The 12,658-nt window shown below is 41.9% G+C and overlaps 1 protein-coding gene across 3 annotated transcripts in view; it reads right to left on the bottom strand.

Moving 5' to 3' along the window:
* Positions 1-1,167: 1,167 nt before the first annotated feature.
* SLC18A2 (solute carrier family 18 member A2) overlaps positions 1,168-12,658 on the bottom strand; it is a 31,930-nt gene continuing 20,439 nt past the window's right edge. For 2 of the 3 annotated variants that reach the window (XM_087767277.1, XM_087767279.1), the window contains exons 10-16: positions 11,746-11,841; positions 8,251-8,329; positions 7,953-8,004; positions 7,440-7,503; positions 6,269-6,388; positions 5,550-5,683; positions 1,168-2,930 (exon numbers count right to left, since the gene is read on the bottom strand). In XM_087767277.1, the coding sequence (XP_087623403.1) occupies positions 2,820-2,930; positions 5,550-5,683; positions 6,269-6,388; positions 7,440-7,503; positions 7,953-8,004; positions 8,251-8,329; positions 11,746-11,841 (656 nt within the window). In that variant the 3' untranslated portion in view covers positions 1,168-2,819. Of the gene's footprint in view, positions 2,931-5,549; positions 5,684-6,268; positions 6,389-7,439; positions 7,504-7,952; positions 8,005-8,250; positions 8,330-11,740; positions 11,842-12,658 lie in introns of all 3 variants that reach the window. The other variant, XM_087767280.1, reaches the window with a different exon arrangement.

Raw genomic sequence — 12,658 nt, 5'->3', positions numbered from 1 at the left:
ATTCTTTCGTATTTTGTATTTTCTGTGACTAAAGTTACTTCCTGTCAGCAAAAAGGGTTCGTGTTTGATTACGTATTCCTCCATGGCACAGAAAATCCAAAATGTAGAACTGCTAGATGTCTTTTTTTTTTGGGGGGGGGGGGGGCAGGGAAAGGTGGTGTAGAGAGCCCAACCATGGGTGTCTGTGTGGCACCTAACTCCCTCCCTCTGACTTCTGGTGGACCGGGAGCAGAGCAAGCCCTGGGGGGGCAGGCTGGGCTGCCTGGGTCTGCTCAGCAAAGCTGGGTGAGATGCTGGTCCGTAAGGCTCCCACGGAAACCTGCCTCCATCTGCGGAACGTGAGTGGGATCAGTTCATCTGTCCTTCGGCTTCCTCGTACTCGGTTTGTGTTGCATGAAATGTGAACTCTTGCTTCATTTTGGTCTGCTCAGAAGTACGGAACCGAGCCCTGAAGTAAGCCATTCTATGCCTTTTTTTTTTTTTTTAATGTATAAGTTGCTATGTTTGCATTACTTCTACACTTGTGAATTTAAGCAATACATTGGTTAATCACCTGGCAAATAAATTAACGTGTGATAATTCAGAATTCTAACATTGGTATATTAATTTCAATTTAATTGGATTAACAATCTGATGTTGACCAAAAGGGTTCAGTGAAGCCGGGTAAAATAACTTCTCTTGGGACAAAAAGTTTCAAGTATCCAAATGATCCACAACATTAAACTCTGAACCTAATGTAAATAATCATTAAAATGCACAATTGTCACTTATTCAGTGGCAGTGAAGTACTCAACATATTGCAAAATCCTTGTTTTTGCTGCATTAATGTCTGTCCGTCTGTCCCCAAACACCTCTCAGCTTTGAAGGAAGGATTTCCATCTGTTATATATTCAAAAGAATGCAACAGAAAATATACCACTATAAAATCTGTAAGTTGGTTTTTCAGGTCAACCCTAGGACGATATCGCTTGGTGTTTCACATCATTGAAGCCTCTTAAAATGTTTTCTCAGACTCTTCATCCTTGCCTAAACACCCCGGGCTGGCAGCACGTACAGGGCTGTGCCCTGGTGCTGCACGTTTTGGCCTTATCTGTTCCCCAAAAGTTAAATCTCGAACCAGCAGCCACATAACAGACTGGGTTTGGAAGCATTGTGATTACCTAAGCTGCATATTTATGACCTGGAGTGAAAATATTTGTCCTCGATTACAAATGGACTGGAACTGAGGAGTGCTCTCCCATGACCTGAAGTATTTGTTGGCTTTTTCCCCCCTTAGCATACAGTAAACCACAATGCATAAGGCAAATCGTGAGGGGGTTTCTTTTTTTTATTATTATTTTTACCTTATTACAACAGATCATGAACTTCTTTTAGACAACTTCATTTTAATGCGGTTTGAATGCATAATTATTGACAAAGCAATACTTGGAAGTTTGATCCACTATATTTTTCATATTTTCTGACCATAGTATATACACTTTACAAAACTATATGTAAACATAGTATCTATGCTGTAGTACATAAAACGTGCAATTACGTAGAAGAAGGCACATAAAGATTTTAATTTTACAAATGAAAAGATGTACCATGGTTGATGAGGACATTGGGATTGTTTTAAAATGCTTTCTTTACAAGTCCGATTTTTCGCAGTGCAAATAGGGATTGCCTAATACAGTGCTTTTCCTGTATTAGACTGTGCCCCCAAATGGTAAGAGGGGTTGGCAACAAACTGGTCTCTTTTTTTGATTCTTGTTAGCCAAGTTGATATTTTAACTTCATTTTTTGAAAAATATATATATATATTGAATTCCTAGATGTGTACGTGAATGCATGTAAAATAGCGGGGTTTTTTGTTTGATCTGCTAAAGTTATTGGCTTGCTTTCAGTACAGGCAAAGACTAAATACTGTGGTACTGCAGCTTTTCTTAACCAGTCACTTAAGATGCATCTAAAATAAAGTTGAGATATGTTAAAAATAAAAGATTCAAAAGCAAGAAATATAAACAGTATCTTCATGCTCTTCTTATTCCCTTTAAGGGAAAGGAACAGTGCACATTCGTACCTACTGGTTTGTCTGGTGGTGGGGTTGTTTGGGGGCTTCATATTGCACAAGTGGTTAGCTAATTAAAACATCATTAAATGGTACTGATTAATAGCAATACACTCATCTGTTTAAAATACGGCTGTCCCCAGCGCTCCATGAGTGGTTCAGGGAGAGCTCATCTCTGAAACTGGCAAAGAAGCCGTGCCTTTTATCGTGCCAACGTACACTCTGAAGTTGATCAAAAACGTCATAGCCACGTCTACAGCCTGAATTCCAGCCTTCAGCTCCTCCCAATGTACTGACAAGGGCACAATGTATAAGAATACAAATTGGATAGGTTTTCTTCAAGCTTTGCTTTTTTTTTTTTTTTCTTCCAGTTAGTTAAGAGAGTCCCAAGCTCTTGCCAGTAACTTATGACTCCAAACAAGATACGAAATATTGCGTGTTGATGTGCTGACTTTAAAAAACCAAATAGTTAAAATTCACATGTTTATACAGATTTATACTACACATTTAATCAAAAATATAGTATAATATTCAATAAAATTAAATACACAAAGATTAACACTATACAAATCCTCTATAAAAGCTTTTCCCCCCTTATAAGGCGGTTAGCAGTCTGCTTTATAACCATGGGCGATGAGGAATATACCTTTGGTTTTTTGACCATTTCACTATTAAATGGACAGTACAACTAAAACCTATTTCTGGATGAGATGTTTCACATGAAACACTGCATTTTTGTACACCAAAATACATTCTATGGCTTTTCACATTATTCATCGCTTTCATATTCTTCTTCTTCGTCACCTATGGGGTAGGACTGGATGTTGTTCTGGGTATACATTTTTGTTTTCACAGAACAGTTGTGATCCATGAGTATGGCCTGCAAGAAAAGAGAGTGTGAACGTTGGCATTCCTGCTTAGCATCCAGCTGAGGTCCGTGGCTGACCCCGCCACACAGCCACCATTCAGGGATCCGCCTGTCCTCCGTCAAAGCAGCACCCAAACCCATTTCAATCAGAGCAAATGGAGTCCGTGGGTCTGTGTGAGGTGGGATCTTGGCCCTAAAGACATCACCAGCCAATTTCTGTTACCTTAGTGGAACCGGTAGTTCAGCCCATGTAGTAAATTGAAATACATCTACCTGCTCTCCAGTTGCAGTAACTTACCTCTCCTACATTTAATCTCCATCTATTAAAAGCTGGATGAATGAGCAAGAGGAGTCCGACTGCCTCAAGCTGAGTCTCCCTTACTAGCTTTTCCCCCCCTGCTTTCTGTGGAGCTCCAGATTCACGTAACCAGGCTCTGCTGAGGGTGGTGGGCCAAATGTCACGCCTTTACACCCAAGGCAAGCTAAAAGGGATTAGCGTAGTTAGGGGCCAGCCACAATCCTGCGTCCTTTGGGATGAATTCTTCCTAGGAAGAATTATGTACTCAGAGCAGCTGTGTAGCATATTTCATGTTGAGCGTGATTACGTTTGGTTTTTAGTTAATTATGCAAAGAGCACAAAGTAGGGACCCTCCTCTTGACTCTTCAAACCCGAGAGAAATGGCACATCAGTTCCCTGACACAAGCCACTTTGGGAGTAGGAGCCACTTTGCATTTAAAGGTGTGTTAATGGGGCAGACGCTGGAAGGTGTTTAAGCTGTGGGGAGAGATCCCGTCCCTTCAGAGATTACCACGTTACACATGAAACCCTGTCAGGGACCAGGGAAGCACGCCATAAACTTCATATCTCTGGCAAACAACAGCAGTGCTTTTTTTTTTTCTTTCTGTTCCTCAGCCTTAGTGCATAAAAAAAAAAAAAAATCTATGCAGTCTGCAAAGGTCACGACAGGGGATTAACTGGAATCTCTGGGATTCTGCAGTCCAAATATGTGCAGAACAAAAGGCCTCTGGCCTCACGTACGCCACTATTTCAGCAAGATTCATTTTTCCACCTTCTGTTCTGCTCACGCCAGTACAAAGCGTGAGCAGCATACACAGCAGGTTCTGTTCTTACCTCGCAGAGATGTGGCACTGAATAGTAAGACCATGGCCATGCAAAATTACATTTTCTTTTCACCCAAATAAACAATTAGCAACTACATTTTATGCCCAAGTCAACCTCGTTCAGTACGAGCAAGATGAAGTGCTGGGTGGGCCAGACCTACAGATGGTGACAGATGTTGCAGCAAAGATTGGTACTTGCTTCCCAGGACTTTCCCAGCCCTGGAATCACAACAGGGAGTGCACTGCCTTGGAATTCCTTCAGGAGCTTCCCATCTTCTTGCTGAGCAAAGGAAATGTAGTGAATACAGCCCTGGATCCCCTCCCGCAGTAAGAGGGCTTTTGAACCTGATCCAGTATAAACCTATAGGAACAGCAAGTCTTGCAACAGCAGAGTAGGGGAGGAGATAAAGGACATTATATGAAAGGGCAAATTAAGGTACAGAAATGGGAAAGGAAGGGAGAGAGGAAAATGGTATAGGAGGGGAAATGAAGGAAAAGGACTAACAAGAGCAAAGCAGGAATCTTTTTTTGGGGGGAGGGGGGACACAGGCTAGGCAAACAGTGAGCAATAGGAGGGGAGTGAAACATTCCTGCAGGCACATTCGTGGGTATCCTGGGGCAGAACTCACGGAATAAGCAGGGGAACTCCTTACTCCAGGTCTTGTGGAAAGTAGACTTTTATACGGACTCAGAGAGCAAATGTGAACGGGGGAAAATAGGGGGAAAAAAGTCTGTTAAAGGCTGTTAATCACAGTCACTTTTCACTCGGGTCTCTTAGCCCCTAATTTTAGGGACGTGTCAGAACACATTCACTGGCTCTGAGACTCGTCCCTAGATACCCACTGCGGGCCGCAGGGGACTCGGCGAGATTGCTGATTTGGCCAAGCATCATCATTCTTAGCAACATCGAGTAGCTGGGGAGCACTGACTGCTCTATAAAATTAAATTATATTAAAAAAGAAAGAGTCAGGACAAGGCCTGTGATACAGACAGGATAAGAGAAAACATTGATTTGTGAGGGCAGGTGATCTGTATGGAGGAACAAGGAAGAGGAAAAAATACGATGCAAAATGTACTGTAGAAGACCATGAAGAAAACAGACTGAGGCACACAAAGGCATGAAACACGTTGAGAACTTGGTCAAAACATTTCTGGCACTTAGAGGAAAACAAAAATGCCTTTTATACTGACTCCACCACAGCGTATGCTGTTGCAGATGAATGTCTGCTGGACCCTGTTTCGTGATAATATCTAATTTGTGACTTTGTAGGATGTAACTAATAAAAAGTTTTTCCTTATATATCTTGGACATACAAAGAAGGGGGAGTTCATTCCAAAGGTGATGCACGAGGGTGAAATAAACTGTGCTGGTCCCATTTGGGGGAAGTTAGAGACAAAGATGCAGAAATAAATTCTCATTTGTTTCACTGGGGAAAAAAAACAAAACACAAACCCCAAACAACAACAAAAAAACCCAAAACCAAAAGAAAGAAACCACAGTATACTTACCATTTTCTCCTCTTTGGCAGGTGGACTACGAAGGAAAAAGCAGAGAGGAGCGAAGAGGATATCCACAATCCCTATAATTGTCATGAGCCATGGAAATCCAATGGCCTTTGCAATGGCACCACCAACAGAGGGACCTTGTATAAATAAAACCATTTTCTGAATACTGCTCAGACAAATTTTGCAGCAGTCACTTTTAAACAACAGTAATTTTATATACAAAACTCCCGCTTTACAAATTGATTTGAGGAATGTAAAGACATGTTTGTAATTATAACAGAAATCTCTTCTGGCTCCATAATCTGCGTTCACTGAAGAAATTAGAGATGCTCCTAGGGCCTCCCGGGGCATCTGTATCATGCACTCAAGGAGGCAGGGGTTCAGAGGGAAATTATTCCCCTCCTGAACTATTAGGAGCACAGCTGTGGTGTTAGTTTTAAACGTTGCAAGACCTCTTTCCTAGGGATATCCTATTTGTGTTCAGTGCCTGCCACTTTCAAGCCTCTTAAAGCTGACGAAGCTGAGCACGGCATTGCAGCAGAGGAGGGGAACAGATGCCAAACACAATTCCCCACGTCCTTTCCCTCTGCTTCTGACTTCTTATAGAAAATAGCCACCACAGCTCATAAAGCCTGTGAGTGCCACTGGGACTCGCACCTACCATCCTTGCATATTCCTCTTAACTGTCAGGTGCCTTACAGGCAGGAAAAGGCCGGACTTACCTATGGCGAAGCCCATGCAAAAGGCAACATCAGCTATTGCGTACACGCTGCCATAGACTGACACGTGACGCAGATCTACGAGGTAGCCCATAATTGGCATCATGGAGGAGTCCACCATTCCTGGGAGGGAGGGAGGGAAACGTATTTCAGGAAAAGACTGCCTTTTTTTTTTATTCTTTTAATGTCTTGGCCAACTATGTGCTGAAAAGGGATGCAAAAGCAACTAAAAGGAGGCTTATTCTTAAATAATTGTGTTAAAATAGACTGTATCATCCATGTTTTTTAAGGTCTTTACTGTGCCTGAGGTCACATATGGACATGTATGGATGTGTACACATGACACTTGCCAGAGGACGAGAGATGCGAGTTTAGAGCATGTCAACCACTTCTCAGTAACTGTCCGTGCAAAGGCTCCTATCTCACATTACCAGCCAAGTACCTTTAATTTGGGGGAAAATTATTTTTTACAAACTTACCCTTACTGTAGGCCTAAAAGATTGCATTAGCCTCCAGTCAATCGAAATTAGTATGGTCTTTTGAGCCACACTTCCATTGCGAGCAAGAAATAGCACAAGACAGCTGACAAAACTGCTGAGATACTGGGCATTTGTAGTTGTGCCTCTAACTTCTGTCCTAACTTCACATCCCTCACGCGTGAAGATGCCCCAGAACATTTGCTGACCAGCCACGTGCTAAAATCCAAGCCATGGCCCCCACTCCAGCCTGACTGCATGGGCCAGCATCAGCAATGTTCACACATACTACTTGAAAAAGAGTACGTGCGTGCGGGCTTGGGAATTCCTATTGATGAACAAAAATTTAAGCCTGTTTTTTTTTTTTTTCTATGAACAACAGGGAAGACTGGGTTTTGGGCAGTGCATTGCTTTGTTCCTGAAAACAAGGTATAAATTCACGGACAGTTTGAAAGATCTGTTTGGATGGAGCAATTCTGGACAGACTTCAGAATCCAGCTTGTCTAACAGCAGCCTGGTTTAAACTGCCTGAGCACTGTCCTTTAATCCTTCTTGCTCTACCTATCAGTTTGGGCCTCAGCTCGAGCTTCGCTACTGTCACATCAGAATGGCGACAAAACTAATTTTCCATGTAACTTCATATAAAATCATTTTCACATAACAAACAGACTGTAAGAAGTCATTGGAATTTTTCTTACCAATGGCAAATCCAACTCCAAAATTTGGTGCTATGAGCCCGTAAATGTTTTTAGCAAACGGTACCTATAAATGAAATTTCAGGCAGTTAATTGAAGTCACACTGCACAGGCTAATGAGGTTAGTTTTCTTTTTCTAAAATAAATTCTCAGAGTAGTTATGGCACACTTGGTACAGATGTGCAAGTTAGAGTTTGATCCTTGTTCTGGGCTACTGTTTCAGACAACTGTGCCATTAAACCACTGATACACTATTATGAGCAAGAATAAACTGTTGAGTGACAGCTCAAAAAAAGGATCATCCTCCTCCTTTCAGAGCCAGTCTTCCTTCAAAATAATTGAAGCACTGAAATTTGAAAGCACTCAAAACTCTGATCTGGAACCTATTAGCTACACATTGTTTAATAACATATCAGAAAGCAGAAACTTCGGCAAAATCTCATGGGGAAAGCACATATTTGAAGATGAACACATGAACATTTAGATGGTTTGAAAGGTACATGATCTTCTACTTACGCATAAAATACTTATTCCCACGATTATCATCCCAAGTAAAGCACAAAGCCACCTATCAAAGAAGGAACATCACTCAGAGACTGGTGACACTGAGATGTCAGAGCTGATCTTGAATGTTTCAAAGTCATGTCTAAAGTGCCGAGTTACACAACCAAAGTAGCAACATGTTCAAAAAAGTGATTTTGCCACTAGAGAACAAACTTTAATAATTCCCACTATTAATAAATTGCCCTAGGAAACATTGGAAATGGTACATCAACCGACTGGAAGATTATTAGTATTTTTAAATTAAGCATACCTTCCCATTTTGTGTGCAAGTATCCCAAAAAGATTAGTCCCAATGAGATAAGAGATACTAGCTGGAATAAAAGCAACGCCTGAAAAATATGAATGAGATCTTTTATCAGCAGGGATTTTAGTGAAGTGTTAGACGAAACTAATAAATTCCAGACACTGCAATTTTGATTTGAACGCATCTACTAGACTCTTTGTGCATAGCCCAAAGAATCAAATATCCGGTTTGTTGCAACCTCCTCATGAAATCTAAGGACAGCATCTATGAAATGCAGGAGCAATGTGACACCTTTGAAAAGAGTTTTTCAACATCAGCTACGAGAACTGGTATGGGAGAGGGGACGGAAAAACAAAGAGCAAAAAGGTTTATATCTAACTGAAATAAGCTTTGGGATAGGTCAAAGAAAGCAACTCTTTCACGGTTGCATGGCTTACGGAGCATATGCTCGGCACATGCAGCAAGCCCAGAACGGTCGGGTGGGTGAATCCCTCCCTGGAGGTGGGTACAGCAGGACTGCTGCGGTGGCTTTGTAAGTCACGGTCCCCCTCCACACCCTGGGATGCCGCGAGGCCTCGCGTTACAGGCCAGTTTGTAATGCCGCAATATAGTCCTTGGTCAAGTGGCGACTGAAGCCAAGTGTATATCAAGAACGTAAAGGTGAAGAAACATTACAATCATGGTTTTGAAATTATTTAGCCAATATATTTACAATAAAAGTTAATTTTAAACAAATCAGTTTTTGGTTTAAATTAAAAAACCTGATTATCTGTAATGACTTGGAGATGAGGGCACCCAAGTAAATCCCTTCTGACCCTGACGGGAGGGCACCCGGACCCTCCCATCTCCTCCACATCCACTCAGAAAAACACACTGTCGGGACCAGCAATTTTTTCTAGTCCTGAGGTTTCCACAGCAGCAGCTCTATCTGGAGTAGATGCTGGCTGCACAGTGGCCAGAAATATCTCTGGTTTAAAAGCCAATTACAGTCTGTACTTGAAGATTCATCCTCTCCCTACAAGTGAGTCACAGGGCAGGAGCCAGCCGGAGGGCAAATGTCAAAGGAAGAAATGCTAACGGAGAGCACGGTGTGCCATTGCCTCGACTGCTTGGAGAGCACCAGGGAGGACGATTCAGACGTGTGTGAGAGCAGGGACTGCCTTCGGGGAGAAGACATGGTATGAAAAATACCCAAGAGGCAGAGAAACGGGGTTGATCCTTGTGGGATGGAGTTGCATGGGTCTTGGAAGAAATAAGACACAGTATTTTCCTGTTTTTCCTGTTATATTTTGCATCTTAAGAAAAAAAGAACTGGAAAAACCTGACAGAACTGGGAGAGTCTGACAAATTAGCACATGCCACAACAAGCCTTCCATTTGGTTATTGTTAAATCAGGTAATTCGGATTTAGCAAGCAGCCGTGACATTATGGTACACAATCCAACCATTCCCTTTAAGTGTATATGCTCTTCATCTTTCACCAAGGCAACAAAGATTTTCTCATTTCCTGCCTATCCATCTTCCTTCTTAGCTCTCTGATATTCATAAGAAAAAAATTGAGAGGTAATTTTTAGCCCAGCAATATCCTGTGATTAAAATCCTTGTGGGTTACAATGGTGATGCTGGGGAAACATTTTCACCTGTGTACCCATACCCACAGCTACTTCGGTACTGCTTGGAGCTGTCTTTTTATACCAAATGGTCACACATAGCAGACCTTGACAACTGTAAAAAAAATACTGCAAAGGCTTGTTAAACAAGACTTGCAGGTTGGTGTGTAAGCTGTGGTATACTGAAGCAGAACTGTAATATTCTAAATAAGCTTTATGCACAGTAACATTAATTGATCAAATCAAGGTTTTTTTGTAACTTCTTCAGATCATGCTTCAAACAGCTGGATCTCCAAATTGCATAAGATAATCATTTGCTTAAAATCCTGCAGTTCGAGATATAATTTAAGAGGCTTAAAAACTTTAATTAATGCTGTCAAATCAGACAAAGCCTAATGGAGTCAATTACTTACATCATTAAGGGGTAAAATTAGTCTTAATTTAAAATGGATATTTTCCTTCTAGGAACCTCTGTTCAACTAAGAGATTTGTAAATCTCATTTCCTTTGCACCAGTCATATGAAACTCTAGTGAGGGAGGTAGATAAGCAATCTTTCTTTTTCTTCGTGAGGTATAAAATATCCAAGTCTGTGCATTAATTTCGCTGTATTACAGGCTAGGAGTCAGTACCATGTTCAACAGTACAGCAACACATTAAGGACCGCTGGCTATGGCCACCCTAGATCTGGGTTTGCATTAATAAGAACTAAGGTTTGTGCTTTCTCTGTGTAGGGACATCTACATTAAGAAAGAGTAGGGATATTAGTCGGATGCTAGTTGAACATCATTTTTGTGAATAATTTTTCTTTTTCATTCAAATGCCATATATTGATACTGAAAAATACCCTAATGAAATGACACAATACAGAACACTCGTCAACATTATCAAACATATGTTGTGTTTGTAACGGCAAATTCCCTACAAACTATTAAACTGGTAAACATCAGTCAGGTTGACACAGAGGATCAGCGCTATGTGTTGTGGTACACGATGGCCAGGCACCCCCCACCCAAGACGATTCACATCAACCTCCTGCACACAGTTTGACACTCACTGGAAGTTGGTCCATTTTTCTTCCCCCCCGCCTTGTTCATCTCAAAGAGAAAGTAGCTGTCCCAATTTCACTCTCTAGTCTAACCTAATACACAGGACAAATTCCCAGTTTGCCTGTGGACACTGGATTCACGAGACTGTTACAGGTTATAAGGTGGCCCAAGCTGGGGCTCTCCCATTGCTTTCTGTTGGATGGGATGACTAAGTAACCACTGAAAGGGTGTCATATCTATCAGATTCAAGGGAAAATGCTCCTCATATCCTTGGTGGCTACATTTTAAGTAAAGTCCCCCCCTCTTCCACTCCTTGCCAGGAGCAGCCCGGGAAGGAGTATATGTTGGCATGGGCATGCTCTGCACCAAACATAGTGCACCTGCTGCAGAGTTCTGCAGCTGCCTGCTCCTGGCAATTCAAACTGGGAACGGAGGAAGGATTCCTGCTGGGAAAAACCCCAAACAAATTGTTTTGCCCCACTGGGCTGGCTCTGCAGCTCACAGGGCACCTGGCAGCTGCCCCGGCCAACACTTGCTGCCAGATGCGCTGCTGGGGCTCCCAAAGGAGCCAGGACAAGCACGGTGCCATGGCTGCCTGCATCTATTTCTCCTTGCAATGTGAGTGTTGCCCCTTACTGCAGCCTCTATTGCAATAACATCAATCCATTACCTATTTTTCTTACACACCGATGTTTGCAATTGTGCAGGTATAACACTGACAATTTAAACACAGTAAAAAAAAAATTACTACCCTGAAGCATATAAGGAGACCATCATTAACAGGACGAGAACTGAGACAGTCATTAGACAAAATATAGAGATGCAAATAATATACTGTACTTTACCAAGCTGCCATTTTTCTGAACACATGGTCTCCATCATCCAGATGGGTAAAGCTGGTTCAAGCATAGCAATAGCCATGTTTGCAAAGCAGATTGATCCTTAGAGAAAGAAAGGGAGGGAGGAAAAAAAAAAAAAAAGTAGTAGCAATTATTTCTTTTGACTATGAACAAAAAATCAGGCAAAGAATGGATGCTTTTACATAAAACATTGTGCTTTTTACAGTCCTGTTTGTCATGCATCAGGTGTTAGTGTTAAATAGAACAGAATGTAAAATCACTGAAGACTAACTTTCTGTATATTTCTATTCTCCTAGAAATTCTACAATAAAGGTTAAGCTATTTTCATAATGTGAAAGTTTGCAATGAGCTTGATGACATTTAGAAAGTTCATGAGGTCTGGCTGTTGTACAAATGATTAACTAAAACTACGATCTTTTGGTCTTTATCTAGTCTCCTGGGGCAAAACTGGAGCCCTGCTGTGTAAGAGGCACAGGCTCTGACCCTATGCCTCTGTCATCTGAGAATGACTATGATGAGAAGTGAAGGTCTTCATCCTAAAAATACCAAGAGACAACCACAGAGGTGTCTATCCCCTAGAAAAGGGAATTTAGTGTCAAGATCCTATAGCTAGCAGCCAGTAAGTTCATGCAGCAAAGCATGGGTCTGGCTGAGCTTGCCCAGCCCTATGGATTTCAAACGCTTCCAGATCTCTCTTGAATTTCTGGACCTTCAGTCACCCAGACACAAAGGATAACAAGCAGTGGAAGCGCTGATTCCGTCTTACCCACCGGCTCAGCTCTGCCCTACGCCACCGCCTGCAGATCCGGACTCCAGTGGGTTTGTGTCAAGTTCGTCTATCCTCAGTAGTGCACTCCAGCTGCAGTGCAGGGATTATTCAACCCCATGGTATTTCTTT

Source organism: Nipponia nippon, unplaced genomic scaffold (genome assembly GCF_047370975.1).
Source record: "Nipponia nippon isolate SJK-2023a ecotype South Korea unplaced genomic scaffold, ASM4737097v1 scaffold_3, whole genome shotgun sequence".
Classification (NCBI taxonomy): Eukaryota; Metazoa; Chordata; class Aves; order Pelecaniformes; family Threskiornithidae; genus Nipponia; species Nipponia nippon.
The sequence above is the reverse complement of the archived record's forward strand: the minus strand, read 5'-3'. Positions and strand labels throughout refer to the sequence as shown.